Here is a 19,925-nt window from a genome sequence, read left to right on the forward strand (position 1 = left end):
ATAGTGAGTCTGACCACTTCCGACTTCCTCCTTCCGTTGAGCTGGTCAAAGCTGCTGCAATGGCAAAGCTAATCTTGCTGTTGCTGAAATTATGCATTTTATTCTTTGTTGTTGATGCTGTATTTGAGGATCAAGTAGGAAAATTTGACTGGTAAGAACAGCCCAATGGGCCATAAAAAATAACGTTTTTCTAAGATATTTATTCTCACAATTTGAAGATGCTAATGCTAACACCTGTCAAAGCCATTAGCTTCGAGTCGGTGGGTTTAGTGAGCATTTTCAGGAGAAGACATTTTAAAAGGAAAAAAACAAGTCATAACGATTTTTTTAAATGGCAGGTTTATAAATAATATTTGGAAACAATAAGCACATTTAGTAAAAGAAAAGTAGGTTGATTTTTAAACATAAGGAATCATAACTAAATTCATTACAAGTTATACATGCCAGTGTTAGTCATAACAGTAGTTATTCGGTTGCAAAGGTGATAATAATAGTTAGTTAAATTAACAATAAATTCTTTTTATTTCTTGATTCACAGGAGACAGCAATATGTAGGCAAAGTTCGCTTTTCTCATTTCGACACACAATTGCAGTCCTCCAAAAAAGTCCTTGTAGGCAACAGAGAGTAATGTTTTTGCAGCTCTAAATTCCAGGACAGGAGAGCTTTGTAAGTATTTTTGCAGCCTTAAACAGACGCACCTGTTAGCTGCCATATATTCTCATCTTTTGGTGTTAAACACAACACACTCCCCTATCCATGTCTGATACAGTTTGGCGACATGTGGACAAAATTGGTCCAGAGGGAAACATCGATGCCCTTCTGCACCATGCACAAGGTTTTTATTTCTCATGTGTTTATTCAGTTTGAACTTGAGATTTTATCTCTGCTTAGTGTTAGCATATTCACTGTTTATACAACTTGTTTTGTGTGCTTAGATGCGGTACTTGTGGTTGGAAATGGGCGCATGTTGCGCTCCTGGGACGTCAACGTTGGTGGTTTAAACTGGGAGATGTTGCTGGACACTGGCAGGTGAACACCTTTATGGTTTGCAGTTGTGACATGTGAGATGGTTCATGTGGATTAAACCCTAACTGTTTGTTTTTTTGTTGTTGTTTTCTTTGTTGTTTTTAGTTTTCAATCAGCATGCTTAGTGGGACAACAAGGAACAGTCAAACATGTCGCTGTTTTGAAGAAAACTGTCATCTCTGTCCATTATTTATCCAATGGACATCAAAAATGGGTAGAGAACTTGCCAGAAAGGTAAAACATTCTATTTTCGTGCTATTTTTTTATTGTATCAGCAATATGATCTTTATTATTAATTTTATGTCTTTTTTTCCATTGCAGTGAAACTGTGGATTATCAAACTGTGTATTCAGGAGGAAATGGTCAAGTCTTTGTGCTGGGAATTGTTCCCCATTCCCATATCACTATTGTTGTTTACAGCATGGAAGATGGCGAGATAATCAAGCAGGTAACCTTTCATTTATTAAAACTTGAATGTCTACCAATGTAGATGTCGCTATGAAAGAAAACCTGAACTCAAATTTGTTCCTTTTTTTGGTTTGGGATTGTTCCAGGTCTCAGTTGAAGCTCCATGGCTGTCCAACATACCAGCCAGCTGTGCAGTGGTTGGTCAGGGGACATTGATGTGTGTAGACTCAACAACAATGTCCCTAAATACACTCGACTTACACCAACAGCTACAGATGACCCAGATCCCCCTGCAGGTATCAAGTAAACCAAAACAAAACTCTTTCAAGCTCTATGAAATATTTGCCTCCCTGCTTCCGTCTGTGTTTATTGTCTATATTAATGCTTTTTTTCCCCTTCTCCCTAACTTTTCTATCGCTTGTCATATCACAGTCACTCGGACTTGAAGTGGACCCAGACTTTCATCCATCGCTTGTGTCACACCAGCCCAACCCTGCCCAAAAGCCATTATCAGAGTTCTTCCTTCAGCTTGGGCCTGAACGTTATTTGCTTCTGCAGCTGAACAACGGGCAGATAGTCACACTGAGAGATTTCAAGCCTGTATGTAATTGTTTCTTCATATTTCATTTTTTGAAAGATTTATCCCAGATTAATTTAGCTCAATTGCAGCCCAAGGCAACTTTGGGTAGAGAGCCTAATTGATCTGGATGGCTTGAATGATTTTTAGTATTGTGTTTTCTTGACTGTGATTCTTGCACATTAAAGAATTCCATCAAATTTTATATTGAAATGCATTATTCTTATACTTTTATCTTGACAGGGTTCTATAAGATAGAGCATAGTAATTTAGTAGTAGTAAATTACAAATTACCGTAGTAGTAATTTGTGAGGGAAAGAGTTAGTGACACATTTTTTTTAATTTATAGGCACTGCTGTCTTCATTTGTGACCACTGGAGAGAAGACGGTCGCAGCTGTTATGTCACCCAAGAATAAGACAGTAAGTTCATATAGGATTGCTCTCTCAACTCAATCTGGGTGTAAATAATGTATATATTTAGCTTAGCGAATTACAATAAATAATACATGAGAAATGATTAAGGTTTTTTTTCTCAAATTAATAGTAAAAGTAAGTGATTATCTGTTATCCTCCCCACAGGCTTGCAGTATCAACCTCTTTAGTTCTGACACCGGGCGCAGACTTCTTGACACAACTCTGATCTTCACTGTGGATCCTAATGGAGGAAAACCCGAGAGGGTGAAACTTACTGTTTTCTTCCCATTGATCTTTATGTTTCATTAAGCAGCAATAGTATCAAAAGTTCTCTGACTATAATCCAACCATTAGTGTGTCATGTTTTGGAATTTAAAGAATCTTTTAATAAAGGTACTCATTTAAATTCTGCCCTGCAGCTGCATGTCCAAGCATTCCTGAAGAAGGATGACTCGGTCGGCTACAGGGTCATGGTGCAGACAGAAGACCACACACTGACTTTCATTCAACAACCAGGTACGGTGAAGCAAGCGAAGTGGGCTCCATCGGCCTCCAGTATTTGCTGTTTAAGTCGTGCAAACTGTTCCAACTATTGTTTCATAGTGCAAACCTGCCTGATTCTCTATTTTATCATGACTTCCCCTGTAATAATGCAAATAAAGTCAGCAGGCTCTTTTAAAATGAGGATGTTGATGTAAGTTGAGAGTTAATTTTCTCTTGAATCAGGGTGTAAACCAGCGTAGAGATGCCCTTACAACGCAACCCGACTGTTTCATCAACAGTGAATAGTGTTGTTTATTGTTCATTGTTTAGGAATGACCCATTAGCTGGGCTTCACACTTCCTCTTCCTGGGTCCAGCAATAGAAATCATTGAAACAGCTTTAACATACTGATCAATAAAAATATGTTAAGGTCATACAAAATGATCATATATTTATAAAATGTTCAATAATTATCCATTTCAGTTATAAATGAAATAGGTACTTTGCTCCTAAAAACTGTTGTAGCTCTGGTCTGATGTTCCCCAACTCTAGTTCAGCTAAAATTTCAAATAGGGACCAGGCATCTTGTTTTTAAAAGAGAACGTATCTGCAAGGTTTAACAAAAATAAAAAAAATCATCCCACTGTTTGAACAAAGTTTTTGATGAGGAAGCCTAATCAAAAACTTTGATTAGTTTTAACACTGAACCTGTTAAAGGTTTCAGTGGCACTGAAGCCTATTCCAGCAGCCATATGGTGAGAGGTGGGTCCACACATCGCTGGCGGGGCCAACACAAGGACAGCCGCTTTCGCTCATGAGCAATTTAAAGCAACCATTTAACCCCACATGCATGTTTTTGTACAGCAGGGAAAAGCGGTACCCATCAATGTATACAGAAAGAAAGTCCTAACTCCAAAAAATTAAGGCCACAGCCGGGACTTGAACCAGCAAGCTCCTTGCTGTGAGGACAGAAGGTCAACGTGAACAATGAACAAAGAATGTTTTATTGTGTGGAGCTTGAATAGATATAAAAAAGTCAGGATCACACACTGTACTGAAGCATTTTTATCTCCTCCCGCTGTTATTCTCTTTACAGGAGAATCTTGCTTGTGAATGAATTCAGTGTTCATTGTAACGGCATTTTCACAGTGTTCCATTTTCTATTTCTATTTTTTAAATAACATTTATTTTTGCCATATATTTGCTTAGTTAAAAGAAATCAGATCTTAGAACTAGACTCTGATTAAATATATTTGCTTTTATAAGAATCCTATTCCGGTGCGATGGCGGTATTTGGGTTTTTAAGAATTGGTAAGTGTATGATCCTTCTGGAACACAAAAGTAAGTAGTGAGCCATGCTTTGCGTCATGATGACGCTAAAGGTATTTTCTGCCTTTTAATCATGATAAATAATTCCAGACCCACACATTCCTAGTGTGTAAATAGTTCTGACCTTTTCCACAAGGGAAAAAAAAAATTACCATGTTGTTGGAAAGCTCTGAACCCTGTGTTCTTTCACAGGGTGTGGAAGGTAGAATGAGTGACTGCAGACTAGTAATGAGTCTTGTTTTCCAGGGCGTGTGATGTGGACCTAGAGAGGAAGCCTTGTCAGACGTGGTGACAATGGAAATGGTAGATCTTCCTCTCACTGGGACACAAGCTGAGCTCGAGGGCGAGTTCGGCAAAAAGGCCGGTAAATGCTTTGATGTTCATCCAAGTCTTTTATTTATTTATTTATTTATTTCTCCATGTTGGCTGGTGTCCATTTCTAACAAGTAGCTCTTAAATATAGCTTGCGATTGTGACTCACCAGGTTGGTTTATTGTTTTTACTCTGGTTTTATTCTGTCTTTATTGCCTGCGTGTGGATTCAGCCATTCAAGGTAACCCGTCTCTCTTTGTAACGTTTCTTGACCGTCTCCGAAAATGTTAGGTTTTAAATAATGTTGTGTTAATAAAAGCAAATTCTCTTCTGCATTTGCTGTGATGGAGATGGGATTTTTAAATGTATTTTATTTATTTATTTATTTATTTTGTGGCCAATTTTTAAATCTGTGCTAAGGCTTTGGTGTGGCAAGCCCTTTAAAAATTGAAAAGAAAAATAAAGCATTCACAAATACATTTCACTTACCTTCCTTGCTGTGAGAGGTCATCAGTTATAACAGGATCAGATATGATGTCATGTCATTTATCTGTACTAAGAGTTGCTGAAATGATTTACAAAGCTTAAAAACAAAAATAAAATGATCAGTTGACATTTTAAGCAGTTTTTCACCTTTAGTATTCGTCTATCATCACTAATAACACGGCGTCGGTAGTGTATTTCCAATACAATATAGTTTCTTACCCAACTCTGAACCTTCATAAGAGCTGCCGGCTGTGCCGTATTCTGACTAGCCTTCCTGTTCTCTTCTAAAAATGTCTTGCTCTCTCTTGGCAGCTTTAATGAGCCAACATGTTCTAGAAAATAGTTTTCTTTTTCTTACATCGCAGTGTGATCGCTGTCTTTAGTTTTATGCACCTAACTAGTCTGAAAAGTAATCATTTGGAACCTTTATCACTTAGTTAAAGCATCCACTCCAAAGATGGTTGCTGTCAATTATGACCTGGTAGCACTTAGCAGCATGGTCTGTTCACTGATTGGAAAAAATATTGGATTTTTAAGCTTCCAACCACCAAGCCAGCTGATTTCTAAGTGTTTTCTCTGTCCTGTGCCTTTTGTTTAGTTGTCCCTATTTTCCAAGAAGACCGTTTTATCTTGTTGGTTTTAATTTAGTTAAAACATGTGAACAATGGCTCTTGACCTAAGAATATGTTTGTTCTTGTTCTGATCTCTCTAGATGGGTTGTTGCCGATGGTGTTGAAGAGGCTCTCCTCTCAGCTCATCATGCTGCAGGCCTGGATCGCCCACCTCTGGAAGCTGTTCTACGACGCCCGGAAGCCCCGCAGTCAAGTCAAAAATGAAGTCTCCATCGAGAACCTGTCGAGAGACGAGTTCAACTTGCAGAAAATGATGGTTATGGTAACATCGTCTGGAAAGGTAAAGCTGGAGAGACTAAAAGCTCACCTTCTAATATTCACCTTTCTTTGTTTGTTTGTATTTTCCTTGCTTATTATTTTGCTGATGCACGGTTATCTGTACAGTCTAAGTTCAGGCTTAACAAATCAGAGCTTTCATCTTGTTTTTCTGTTCCTTCTAAGTTGTTTGGGATCGACAGCAAGACGGGTGGAATTTTGTGGAAGCATTACCTCGACAACGTCCCGAAGAATGCTGCTTTTAAATTAATGGTTCAGCGAACCACTGCTCACTTCCCTCACCCTCCACAGTGCACACTGCTCATCAAAGACAAGGTATCTAATGAAACATTGGCACTCACGGTGAAAAAGTTTAATGGTCAGTCTCAATATCTTTTCTTTTATTGTTCAAAGTCTCTTTAAGTTACAAACGTCTGATTTCTAGTTTTTGTTTCACACATTTTTGTTTTGTCGGGGCTTTTTTGGATCACAGGACACGGGTCTGGCCACACTTCATGTGTTTAATCCCATTTTTGGAAGGAAAAGTCAGGTCACACCACCTGCCCTACCTCAGCCAATACTTCAGTCACTCCTTCTCCCACTTATGGACCAGGATTATGCCAAGGTCCTGCTCCTCGTCGATAACCAGTACAAGGTCAGATCAACACCTCAAATTGTCCTCCACACCTCACGCACAAGATTATAGTCACTGTGTCTTCAGTTTAGAATCGCAACATTTTGATGAAGGCCATTTTTCACCCTATTGTTTATTGTCCATTGTTTCTGCTCCAGGTTTCTGCCTTTCCTTCAACCAAGAACGTCCTGCAGCAGCTGCAGGAGACGGCTTCATCCATCTTCTTCTTCCTCGTCGACTCCAGTCAGGGAAGACTCTCTGGTTACAGACTGAGAACGGCAAGTTCTTCTTTTCACATTGTGTTGCATTCTGAAATAATGCTCCAGTAATCAGTGAAAGCTAACCGCAGTTATTTTTCTGCTCTCAGGACTTGTCAACTGAGCAGGTCTGGGAGGTCGTCATTCCAACAGAAGTACAGAAGATTGTCTCTGTTAAGGGGAAAAGGCCTAATGAGCATGTGCACTCACAAGGCAGGGTGATGGGAGACCGCAGTGTGCTCTATAAGGTATAATAGCATTTTCTACATGATTTAATTGCAATTTGAACGAGTTCTAAAATAGCTAAAATCGCATTTCTTTTTACCAGTGTGAATAAAAACGACTGTTGTAACATCTTGTAATAAAGTAGAGTAAAAATCTCAGTTTGCACTCAATATTAATCAAGATGGTTACACAAACATAAATGGACCGCCTTATTTTCCAACTCTGGGTAGTTATGTAAAAACTATATATTTAAAAAAAAAAAAAATCATATTTCCACTTTTATTTTTATAGTAGTTGCTCATCCATTTATCTATTGATATTATACTCCCTACTCAAATTTACACTGGAAATTGCTCAGTTTATATTTAAAACATTGGAAGAGACATCTGGAAATAAGAGTACGGGGAAAGTATGAGATTTTTATATGAAAAGGTTTGGGAGCATTCATAGGAGTAGTCTTGGATTGTGAGGTTAACTAATGTAAATTTCTATCTTATTTATACATACATTATCTTCTAATTAATAGTTTAATTGCTTTGGAGCATCTTTTTCGTTTTTGCAGTTCAAAGTATTCAAATGCAAAATGGTATCCTTTTCATTTTTTACTTTCTGTTAATAGTACCTGAACCCAAATCTGCTGGCTGTGGTGACGGAGAGCACAGACGTGCATCAGGAGCGCAGCTTCATCGGGATCCTGCTCATCGACGGTGTGACCGGTCGCATCATCCACGAAGCCGTTCAGAGGAAAGCCAGAGGACCCGTTCACGTTGTCCACTCTGAAAACTGGGTTGTGGTAAGCCAGGATGGATTTCCAAATTCCCAAATGAAAAGACTCGTCCTTCGTTTTGCAGATATGAAGCTGCGGCAGTTTCAGTTTTGGTCTGTCGCATAATTAATGTAATGTTATTCACGTTTCCCCTTGTCTGTCAAACGTAACAGTACGAATACTGGAGCACGAAGTCTCGCAGGAACGAGTTCTCTGTCATCGAACTTTACGAAGGAATGGAGCTTTACAACAGCACCGTCTTCAGCTCGCTGGATCGGCCTCACGCCCCTCAGGTGCTCCAGCAGTCTTACATTTTCCCAGTCTTCCATCTCGACCATGGAGGCCACCCTGACTGAGAAAGGCATCACCAGCCGCCATCTGCTCAGTAGGTTTCAAAACTTATTCTTTTCCATCCTCTCCAAATTTAGTCTTGGTGAGTAAAACCACAATATTTAACACTTCTGAAACATTTTTTTCTCCAGTTTGCCACAGTTGGTCTGCCATCTGGGGGGATTCTGTCATTACCAAAGATGTTCCTCGACCCACGCAGGCCTGAAATAATATCTGAGCAGAGTCGGTAAGTCTAGACAGATGTGGTTTAACAATGAGCTGATTTACAGTGCTTTGCGAAAGTGGTCATTCCCTCTTTTTTTTTTTAAATTTACATTTTGTCACATTGTGTCCATGCAGTTCAATATATTTAATGTGACATACACAAAGTAGTGCATAGTTATGATGAGGAAAAGAAACTAAACACACATTCTAAAAATGTCTTTGAATAAGAATCTGCATCGGAGGATGAATACAATCACGGTTTTCATCCCAATTTACAGTCATTCACAACTGTGTGTTGGTCTAACACATACATGTTGAAGTTCAGTGGGTTTCCCGAGGCACTGACATTAACCTTACATTAACCTATTTCCGACCCAATTTCCAGGGAGGAGAACCTGATACCGTACTCACCGGAGCTGATCATCCGCACCGAGTGGTTCATCAACTACAATCAGACCTGTGGGAAGAGTGCGAGGAATTCACACGGCCCCGTCCGGACTGGAGTCAACCTGCTTGGTGAGTCGAATGTTACATTACAAAACGTGAAATAAAAATGACAAAGGCTGTGTTTAAGCAAAAAAAAAAAAAATCCATCCTCTGAACTTTAAGTTGCCAAACAGCTTGCAATGTCTTCTAATTCCCAGTGTGTTTTATTTAAAAGAATGTATTTATTAAGTAAGGTAACACAAGCCTTCTATGGAATGCGACATGATGCTTTTTAGAAAAAACAATGTCTGTAGTATATTTTGTAGGTCTGTAAAACAGCCAGAATAAACCGTAACTAAAGAGATTTTAATGATGTGTTTGGAAGTTTAGGCGACTTAATGCCTATAGGCAAGGTTGTGTCATAATGCTGCGCAAGTGGAAAAGTACCGATATTTTAATTTGGGTAATTCTTTCTGTGTCGTAATGATGGTTTTTAGCAACACATATGATTTTTTTTTTTTTTTTTTGAAAGCGTGTTTATTTCACTTGAATTAGTGCCACATTTGTAAGGAAATGTTTTTTTTGAGTTGAGCTGCAAATTGAGTGGGCTTCTCCCTAGAAACTTTTTTTTAAATCCTGCATGTTGAACCCAAACAGATTGTTCTGCTGTTGACTCTTATTGGTGGCATTAACTGGACTAGATGACTGAAGTCTGGGGGGAAAAAAAGACTCAACTTTATTAAGTCATTTCAGTTGTGAGAGGGAGATAAAACTGTGTACAATAGACAGGATCCTCCTCTACATGCTGGTCACCAGCCTGGTCACATACCAGGGTGGCGTCCATTTTCTTTGCCACAGAGGTAGCTGTTAGACTCTAGCATAAACATCAAGTCAGAGCTGATCCTACCATAGTTATTCCTGACTGAATTTGTTTCCTCATCTTTCCCTCCAATAATTTTAAAAATGTTTAGTCGTTCTTCTCTTAATTCTAGTAAAACTTTGAAAGGTAGAAATAGGTTTCTGGCATATAATAGTGTTATAGACCTTACTAAACAGAATTATGTTACTTGATACCACCTAAAAAGCTAAATTAAAGGTCTAATAATTTTTTTAAAATATGCTTGACCAAACGGTTGATTTGTCACTTTATGGTAAATGTTGCAAATTAAGCTAATGTAGTTAACATTTAATTTTTTTGCTATAAAATCAAAAGTAATTTTCATCTATTGGTGTAAATATGAAACAATGTGTTATTACAGTGTTATACACTAAGAATAATTATAACATCATTATCTTACAAAATAATTTTTGTGACTTTCTGAGTTGATATTAGCAAATATGGTAAAATTTTAGAATAAATGTGGGGAAATCATAATTTTCACAACTACTAACTAATTTTAACTTTTCAACCACCACTAGAGGGACACTAAATCCTTCTATGGTGCAAAGCCACGCACTCTTCTCGCCCTTGTACCAGAAAATCCTTAAGAATCTGATTGTGATCTAAGTGATGATGACCAAGTAGACGATCCTGATTATCAGCCCACACAAGCAGATGATACTGGAGACAGCTCTTCTGAATCCCTGGATGAAGAGGAGGCTCCCTGAAAAAGCAGATCTTCTACACAGCCACCTCGTAAAAGGAGCAGGAAAGGGAAACACACACTAAAAACTGTTCCCTTGGAGCAGCCAAATGACAACGCCAACCCAAGTTACACCCCAGGCCCCAACAAAAGCACAAGAAGAATCTGGAAGCAGGAAGACATTGATGAGTTCCAGGTTCTTAATTCAAGATTTGAACCCCTTGAAGCTGTGCCCTCACCCTTCCAGTATTTCAAAATGCTCTTCACTGATGAGATGATTGAATATATCGCACATCACACCAATTTGTACTCTACTCAAGAGTTGGGGGATCCAATCAAGACTAGTCCTGAAAAGATAGAGCATTTCCTAGTGATCCTTCTTTTTATGGGTGTTTTCAATTTCCCATCACTGGAGGACTACTGGCACCGTGAATCACGCTTCGACCTGATCACTGACATCATGCCAAGGAGGAGATTCCAGCTGTTACGGCGATACATTCATTTATGAGGGAGATGTAGTCTGTGTCCAAAAGGAGTGTCCAGGTGGAAATGTGAGAAATGTAATGTCTTCCTGTGTTTGAATGCAAACCAGGCATGCTTTAAGTTATATCACCAGAGGTAAAGTGCATCTAATGCACAAAAAGAATGCTGTTTTGCAAACACATAGATAAGGTTGGAAATGTGATGTTTTAATATGTTTGGTAATGTTTTTTCTGTGTTTGCCATGTTTTTTCAAAGTTTAAATGAAAACAAGTAACACTAGTTCAATCAATCAGCCAGATACGTGACACTTGTGTCCCAAAATACATGCTGTTGCACCAAAACAGAAAAGGTGTGCTGAGATATAAAAGCAACAAATGTTTCTATTGTTCTGCAGTATTTTCTTTTCCTTTTTCAATGTAAAAATGAATGTTTTGCACTATTACCTATAATCAGAAGTGGATTGAATGTGAGAATTTTGTGCTGTTGCACTTTAATACAGATACAGTCAAGATGGGAAGATTAAAAATGCAATATTCCCTTGTTCGACGCAATATTTTCCTTGGTTGAAATTAAAACCAGTGTTTTGTGGCATTTTGACAGAAATAAACTGTATCCAATGCCCCAGACATTTTTTGTTGGTTATTTCTTTATAAATTAGCATTTTATTTTAATTTATCTACTGTACTTGGTATTTTTATTACGTCATATACTTAAACCATCAAGTGACATCTCAACTGTTTGGTAGAGATCAATATTTTAAAAACCACAGGGTCTGTTGGAAAAAAAAATTTTGATTGTGTATATGAGTCACCCTAGGGTAAAAGAAATGCAAAGAAAAAAATTTTCACAGGTTTTTTTCTTGGTGTGGTTGTTAAAGGGTTAATTCTTCGTTTTAGGGCCTTTTTTTTAGTTTTGTACCATTCTATTTCTTTTTTTGTTAGTTTGTTTTACGTTTTAGTCAATGACAATAAAAGCACTGAATATTTTATTTATTTATGATTTTTTTTTTTACACGTTTTATTCTTTGCAGGTGGTGGCATACGGTCTCGACATCTACCAGACCCGCGTGTATCCCTCCAAGCAATTCGACGTCCTAAAAGACGACTACGACTACATGCTCATCAGCAGCGTCCTCTTTGCTCTTTTCTTTGCCACCATGATCAGCAAACGCCTGGCAGAAGTCAAACTGCTTAACCGGGCCTGGCGATAAAGCCATCTCATCGAGTCCTGCATCAGAGAGCCCTGCGGCTGCACGAAGGACCTCGCTCCGATGAGACGAGACTGCTGAGGCCGTGCCTGTAGGGAAACACAAAGGGCCAAAGTTCAATAAGGCCCTTAAGGAACTGCAGGGGACGGTGGGGAGGGGGGTGAAACAAAGGGGTAGAATAAGGTTTTATGTGTTTTATGGTTTTTTTTTTGTGTGTTTTCTAACTTATTTTGCAAAAAGAAGAAATGACTCCATAATAGAACCGTTTTGTTCCTCCCCAAATCACTTTAATTAAATGTTGATCACATAACTAATTACAAATGAATTTAACAGAGTTGGGTTTATTAAATTATGTTTGTCAAAGTTAGGTGCTTATATTCTAAAAAAAAAAAAAAAAAACTTTGCATATGGTGTATACTTCAGCAGTCCTAATGGAAAGTTACAGTAAATTTGGAAGTCAGAGCAGAAATGCAAGAAAACTGTTTGTGAGCCCAAGTGGTTACTTTAATATTTGTTTTTTTAATCTGCAAAATTGCCATGATATCCTGTAGTTTTGGTTTGATAGGAAAGCAGCTGAACTCTGAGGCAAGACCAAGCAAGGACAAGATGATCTGCAGGTCAGTCATTAAGATTTCTAACAGAAGGCGCTGTTATAAAATTAGAGGAAAATGTCAAACAGTAGACTTCATTTTTCCCTGTTTTGATCCATTAAAATCTTTCTGAGAACTCCCGTCTGAATGTTTTCCTTTCTTTCCAAAGCCTTCCAAGCTGCTGCCCAAAAGATTGTTGAAGCGTTAAACTTAAAGACACTTTCCAAGTGGAAATTATGCAGATCAGTCTGTAGGCAGGACTTCAGTGTTTTTGCTCACACTTACCCACCCCAACAAAACATTCAGAGCCCCTATTTTATTGGCATCTGGTAGAAAAAAAAATCAAGAAATAAGTTACACAATGAATAAGTTATTTATTTCATTAAATAGACCATAAAACAATATTACAATCTGCAGCCTTTCAAGGGCCTGAATCCATGTTGAACCTTTATAAGAACTTCATGAAGTCGGTGTAACAAAGGTTGTAAACATGAGTCTGAACTTCAGCAGTGTAAACGTAACTGGATCTCATCCACAAATCTCTGTAAAAAATAAATCCAACACGGGTAGTTACCATGTCAACTAAACCAATGCTGGCAAAAAATTTACATATGGGAATAAATTATCATAAGGGTGAAATTTGATTTGAACTAAGTAGGCCTCCTTTGTCTGGAAAAATTAAATAATAGGCAGAAGACCTAAAGGGGATTAGGATAGTATGTAGAAAAAAGCAACTCTTAAAAAAACCAAAAAACTAAGTGAAGTGATTCCTTGATCACATTTCATTTGAACTTTAGGTGTGGGTTTTTGTATTCAGATGTCTAATTACATCTTTTAATGTAATACGTTCTAGTCGGAATGTGTGCAACAAAAATTCAAAAAGTTAGGTTGCTGCATGTTGAGATCTGTTTGCCTATTTTAATCAAATAGGCAAATTGATCAAATCAAAACCTGAAAATTATGACAGAAAACACTTCAAGGTCTCTTCTGATAATAGGGTGTGTTCACCAAACACATGCTTCTCTGTCAGATTTAGCATCAGTCCGAATGTTTAAAATGATCTGAAAATATTACATCTGTGAATATGTTAGACGCCTTAAGTAGAATTATCAGGAAAAAAAAAACAACTCGTGCAAACAGAACATAGGCACAAGCCCAGCTTGTACCTTTAATTATGTGCTCTCTTAAGGAAAACAGTATTGGTTGAGGCTGGTTTTAGTGACATTAGCACAACTTTGCAATAAGCACTACTCAGTAATTACACATAAAAAAACTGCAGGACAAATATATCTCAATAAAATAGAATATCAGGTCAAGAAAAGTAATCTAACTGTCATTACACATAGTGATATATTTGAAATGTTTTTGTTTTTATTTCGATCATTCTAGCTTAGTTAATGAAAACCTCTAATCACAAACAGAAACAAACACATGAAAAATATATCAATCTGTGGGTAATAACTACACATTTTGGTTATTTAAACTAAAATAAAAACAACAACTGATGACTTTGTAATTAATTGAGAAATACTTCTCAGTGAAAAATGTTAAATGAGGTAAGTGTGTTTCCTCCACTACTAGAGAAATACTGAGTGCCGTACTTTATTGTTGTAGGGTTGAACAGTAAAAATGTCTCTTAAAAATACTGACCGGTAGGATATTCAGTCAAAAACAAATCACAGTGAAACCAAAATAAAATAAATGAGTGACAGATGATAACATAAGTACAGCAGTGTATCATGTACACAATAACAATGTCAGTTAGGCATGGGTCAGTGATGGTATCAAGGTATAGCTTGGTTTAAAACCGTTAATGCTAGAAGTTTCTGTCTCATTGTTCCTGTGGCTTAAAGTCATTTTAATGAGAATGAAGAGGAATACTGGACGGGTCGTGTTCTCCTACTTGTTGATATGCACGGCCAGTCGGCTGACTGGACAAAGGCTACTTTTTTTCTTCTCATCTTCAATTCTAAAGCTGCTTTTTAAATTAGGTGGTTTTACATTGAATTACACCTAACAGGTATTCTTTGCTGTTATTTTCCACATCACACCTTGATATGATGTGGAAGCATTTTGCAAATCAGCATTTTCTACATTTATTCACAGTTTAACAGACTCCAAGTGTTACTCTATAAAGAATGGCAAAAACATATAATGCTCTCCATAAGAAGCTCTTAAAAGCAACCAAATGCATACCTTTTTTCATATTAATACCATGATACAGTTTTTCTTTTTACTAAAAGTTATGCCATAAGACAGTTTTACTGGCCCATGCCTAATGTAAGTCACTTGCTTTGCATTACTCATTGGAAGGTGTCTATCTTTTCTGCCACACACACCCCGTCCTGTTGGGCTCGCTCAGGAGCCTTCCCCGCCTCTCGGCGTGAGTGTGCTGCCCCGGCGGCAGCAGGATGTAGTGTGTGGTGCTGGCCTGTTTGCCGTCCTTCAAAATGGGAACGATGCAGGGAGAAAACTGTGCCGCCGGCGGGGCCCTTTCACTCTGCTGCCTCTGTACGGTCTTGCTCACATAATTTGGATTAGCAGCGAAACTCTTCGTGATGGGCATCATGCCGTTGATGTATATCCGGAGACTTTTGGGGCTCGGGGTGCGCGGCGGGCAGGGCGGGACCAAGGGGACGCGTGGGGGGACCTTGGGAGGCTTTTCGTCGTCGTTGTCGCTCGCTGGCTTTGAGGAAGCTGAGGGTTTAGGCGGGATGGGGATGCGAGGAGGGATTCGAGGTTTTTCAGGGAGGACGGGCGGATAACTCATATGCGCGTCAGAAGGAAGACCCGAGCAGGAAAATCGGTTTCTGGAGGATGGCTGGGCTTGGTCTGACAGTTTGCCTCCAATAGAAGACACCTCGTGCTGGTTGTCTCTTTTCTCTTGAGCAAATTGATCAAAGTTTGCTGCAATTCTGCTTCCTCTGCCCAGTGGTCTGTCCTCTCTGCTTGGCCAGGAGAAAAGCGATGGAGTCGGATCCAGCAGACCTGATCCCCAGTGAGCCCACCTGGTAGGCAAAATTTACCTGACCACAGTTTTTGTTGCTGCTTCTGGTAATCGCCTTTGGGCAGCTTTTGGGCAGGAGGCGCTGACGGTCACTGGCAAAGAATTCGACCTCACTGTCTGCAGCTTCATCTGACATAAAGTCCTCAGGGTCAGGCAAAGGAGGGAGGGGTTTGGCCTCTTTCTGGCGGCCTCTTCTCTGGGACGAAGGGACCACCTGGTCTCCCTCACAGGGATGCGGAAACATTAGCCGACGTTAACCGGTAAGCATCGGAGCAGAAAGCAGGAAACCGGGTGGCTGTGGAAGGAAAGAGACACAAAGCATTAAACCAAATTAAACCCCCAAACTGCCCTTTAACTAAGAACTTGTCAAGTTGAGAGGAAGTGTCTGTTATCACTGGTTCTTCCTGCAGAGGAGAAAGAAAAAACACCTCATGAGGAAGAACATGGAAAAACAACCCACGGTGAAAACAGATAGTGGACAGGAAGCAATTGTGAAAACACCCGCCTAACCTATCGCCTTCTTCGTCAAACATCAGCCACAACACCCTGATTAACACAGGAACTGTCATTATCTGCAAAACGGGCCATAATCTTAACTAAGCTTCCCATAACCTTCTTTGTGGAAACATCCGACGTGTCCCAGACTGCGGGAACAGCTGGTGACCCAGGAGCGATATCGTCACCTCCTGTCCCTACTCTGACATGAAACTCAGCTCCGTGATGCCCGACTCATTCTCCTTCTGAGACGTTTTGTGGGCCAAGTAAGATTTAACTAAGGAATATAATCTCTGATGCTAATAAATGAAAAATAATACATGTATTTAACATTTAACTGTTATATTTCAACAATTGCAAAGTATCTAATGTTAAGTTACAATAGTCTATGCAAAAAAATATATATATACACTTGTTGACTCATGTGGTTGAGAGTGTATAAAAGACTCACACTGAATATAACACAATAATGTAAAAATTTAGAGAAATTAAACTTTTAATTTGATTGTGTCTAATGAGTATGAAAAAATAAATCCCACATAAATAAATAATTGCTTCTCAACAAATATCACCTTTGTTATATTTGACAAGTTAAATGTAAGGGGCAAATAAAATTTTTATCCATAAAAATAAAGTAAAATAATTTTTAACATGAAATACTTTAATAAAACAAAGCAGGGGAAATCTTTATTATTATTATTATTATTAACAGTAATAATAATAATAATAATAATAATAATAATAATAATAATAATAATAATAATAATAAGGTATAGCCATTTCTTGACTTTTTTGGGCTGAAGGTTTTCTATTTTGTGGGCCCAGAAAAGGTATTTAATTTATTACCAGCAACAAAAATGTGAACTTTCTTCATTCAGTCTAACTTAATGATCAGGTGTGCCCAACTCTGTTTTTGAGTAAAAGAAAAAAGAGGTCAGAATCTCTACATGTTTGAATCTGGATGTTTGCAGCTCTACCTAAGAACAAGGCAAATAAACTAAAAATACTTTGTTACAAATTACAAAATGTTTCGATCTGCGTTAACCTCGCTTGCTGGAGGGCCCAAGCTAAATTATTCCAAGGGCCACAAAAAGCCCCCAAGCCACACTTTTACACCCCTTTGGGAATTATGGATTAATAATTACATATTCCTAGAATCTAGGATTTTTCAGCTACAGCGGTATAAATATAATGCTAAACAGAAGTCCTTCCCTAAATCCCACTTAGAAAAATAGGATAGTAGAGACCTTATGTGGGATTTCACTCTCTTCCACTTGCTACAAAAATCACTCAAATCGAAGGTTGTATTTTTATTCAGGTTTTCAGTGTGAGGTGATGCTGCTGCAAGGAAAGATTAGCTCTTGTTGAGGCTTTTCCCACCGGCTGTTCCAATAAAAGTGGAGGGCGAGGCAACCCGTGGTATCTTCCTCAGATACTGTTCAGCAAGTTAAAAATAACAGTAATATCTGACTCACGGTTAAACTCCCTGGCCGTTTGTTGCTGCTGAAGCTCCGTCAGGTTGTGGTCCATGTCAGCGCTCAGGCCGAAGCACACTCTGCAAAGCAAAGCAGCCTGAGCAACCCGTACAGATTCATGTGTGAGTGTGTGAAAGATTCCTGCATGTAACCCGCTGTCAATCAGTTATTTCATGCTGAATGACAACAAATATGCATGCAACAGAAAATATGTTCCAAATAATTGTTACACTCAACATTACAGGTTAAGTGAACCCTTTAAACATGTTTTATGTTACTGTGTTACTTTGCTTTCAGCCATATTGTTTATTTTCTCTGTGCAGCACTTACAGAGGAACTTGCTTTAGGGTTTCCAAACAAAAATATACGTTTTTTTTCATTTTTCTGTAATATTTAATCAACATTTGTTTACCCAGTGCAGTTCTTGGCGGCCCCAGTAGTTACTTTGATTTCCTTCCATGATGCGGCAGAAAGGGTGTCCCTAATATTCAAAGGCATTGATGCGAAGCTCCGACGCCAGTTAGCTCCATCAAACCCATCGCAGGTTCATTTTAGGCAGCAGCCGCAGCAACAAGCTGGTGGGAACACACACAGACACAGTTGTTAGAGAAGATCTGGTAAAAAAAAATAAAACAAAATAAAAAAAAATCAGAAATAAATAAACACTCTTTCATGTTTAGCTTGTGGGCATTATCTTTGCTTTGGTTTAAACAGGATTTACTGGTGTAAAAAGGCTCATAACAAAGCTACATGAACTGGGTGTACCGTTCAGTCTTCCACCCTGGGCAACACGCCCGGCAATTAAAAGAGTCATCATCTTATCTGATTAAATACTTTAAGAGAAGTGGGAACATAAGATTAGAATAATTAAAATCTTTAGTAGTAATTAAGTAATGATTTGACTCGATGGCAGCTGTGCAGGAAGCTGAGTGTTTTAAACTGAGGTAGTGTACAGCGCTGCGAAAGAGTTTTAAACCACAGGTTTTCTTTGAAATTTACTTGTAATATTTTAACGGTTTTCATCAATGTGCTATATTTTTTGCTGCCATTTTGTTTATTTTCTAAATTTCTGTTGAATCCTAATCATAACAGTACATATTTGTAAGAAATATTACACAGGTTCAACCGAAAAATAGTACATGTTAACAACTTTAATAGTTTGTTTTAGTTGTTTCAACACAACAACAATTATATTAAAATCTTAATCCAGTCAGTTCAAGTAACGGCAACACAGTTAAGCGTAATGTAAAAAAAAATAAAAAGCTTAATTGCATTTTACCAGGAGTTCTATTTAATTTTCATCACATTACAGCCAGAAACATGAAATTGTTGGTGTTGATTGATTGATTTTATGTGATCAACACACCAGATAGGTCGAAGATGAAGAGTTTGAAGCAGTGCTATGTCATAAAGCAATCTCCTAAGCTTTAGACATTTCACAGCTAACTGTTCAATCCATCATTTGAGAATAGAACAAATACGGCACGACTGCAACATGGCCAGCTGGGCTGGAAGGTCAAGAAACATATGATAAATCTCTGGAGGAGCTGCAGACTCATTTGAGTAGTTTGATTAAGCTAAAAAAAAAAAAAAAACACAATAAAAATGATGTATCTTTTATTTATTTATGTATCTTTAGACATTTCACAGCTAACTGTTCAATCCGTCATTTGAGAATAGAACAAATACGGCACGACTGCAACATGGCTAGCTGGGCTGGAATGTCAAGAAACATATGATAAATCTCTGGAGGAGCTGCAGACTCATACGTGCTAGCTGTAAATTGTGAGCAGGACAATTTATTTATTTGCATTTTGTTTGCCCACGCGTCTTTAGAATGCCTGCGGCACAAGCTTGTGGCTGAATGTAGAGAACCCCGCTGTGATCATATTCATTCGTGCACAACAGTGAAGCGTTAAAAAAAAAACAATTGTTGAATTTGTAGGTTGCCACAGTTTATGTTTATTTTTAGTTCGTAGATGTGCAAAGCTGGCTTTTATTTGTAAAGAAAAATTAAAAAAAGGATGACAGCCTTTTCCATCCGCTTCCTATGTACTTTCCCAGAAAAGTACATGGGAAGTCTGTACCATTTTGTAAAGACAAAATTTAAAAAACTTCCTAAATGTATGGGAATCTTTAGCAGACACGGCAAAACAACACATTCAGGAATTTGTTGCAACTTGAACTGCCATCAAATGTGAGTAAGTCGTGTTTATTTTCAGTACTGCACGGAATGTGCTTGAAAAATTTGAAAAGCAGACAAGCGTAGGAAAAAGAGGAGCAAGCTGTTTGTTTTGT

The 19,925-nt window shown here is 38.3% G+C and overlaps 1 protein-coding gene across 1 annotated transcript; it reads left to right on the forward strand.

The window, feature by feature from the left end:
* Positions 1 to 6: 6 nt before the first annotated feature.
* On the forward strand, positions 7 to 12,786 carry emc1 (ER membrane protein complex subunit 1). The gene is given in 27 exon segments (XM_032571282.1): positions 7 to 151; positions 539 to 614; positions 616 to 667; positions 771 to 836; positions 937 to 1,030; positions 1,133 to 1,261; positions 1,349 to 1,475; positions 1,582 to 1,731; positions 1,868 to 2,035; positions 2,362 to 2,433; positions 2,593 to 2,691; positions 2,847 to 2,943; positions 4,486 to 4,502; positions 4,504 to 4,603; positions 4,784 to 4,792; positions 5,750 to 5,949; positions 6,111 to 6,260; positions 6,418 to 6,579; positions 6,717 to 6,836; positions 6,926 to 7,063; positions 7,660 to 7,833; positions 7,980 to 8,126; positions 8,128 to 8,191; positions 8,299 to 8,383; positions 8,747 to 8,819; positions 8,821 to 8,877; positions 11,884 to 12,786. Coding segments are annotated over 27 exon segments (2,898 nt in total). The 5' UTR covers positions 7 to 59; the 3' UTR covers positions 12,064 to 12,786.
* The last annotated feature ends 7,139 nt before the right edge of the window (positions 12,787 to 19,925 follow it).

This window comes from Xiphophorus hellerii, chromosome 1, assembly GCF_003331165.1.
Source record: "Xiphophorus hellerii strain 12219 chromosome 1, Xiphophorus_hellerii-4.1, whole genome shotgun sequence".
Lineage (NCBI taxonomy): Eukaryota > Metazoa > Chordata > Actinopteri > Cyprinodontiformes > Poeciliidae > Xiphophorus > Xiphophorus hellerii.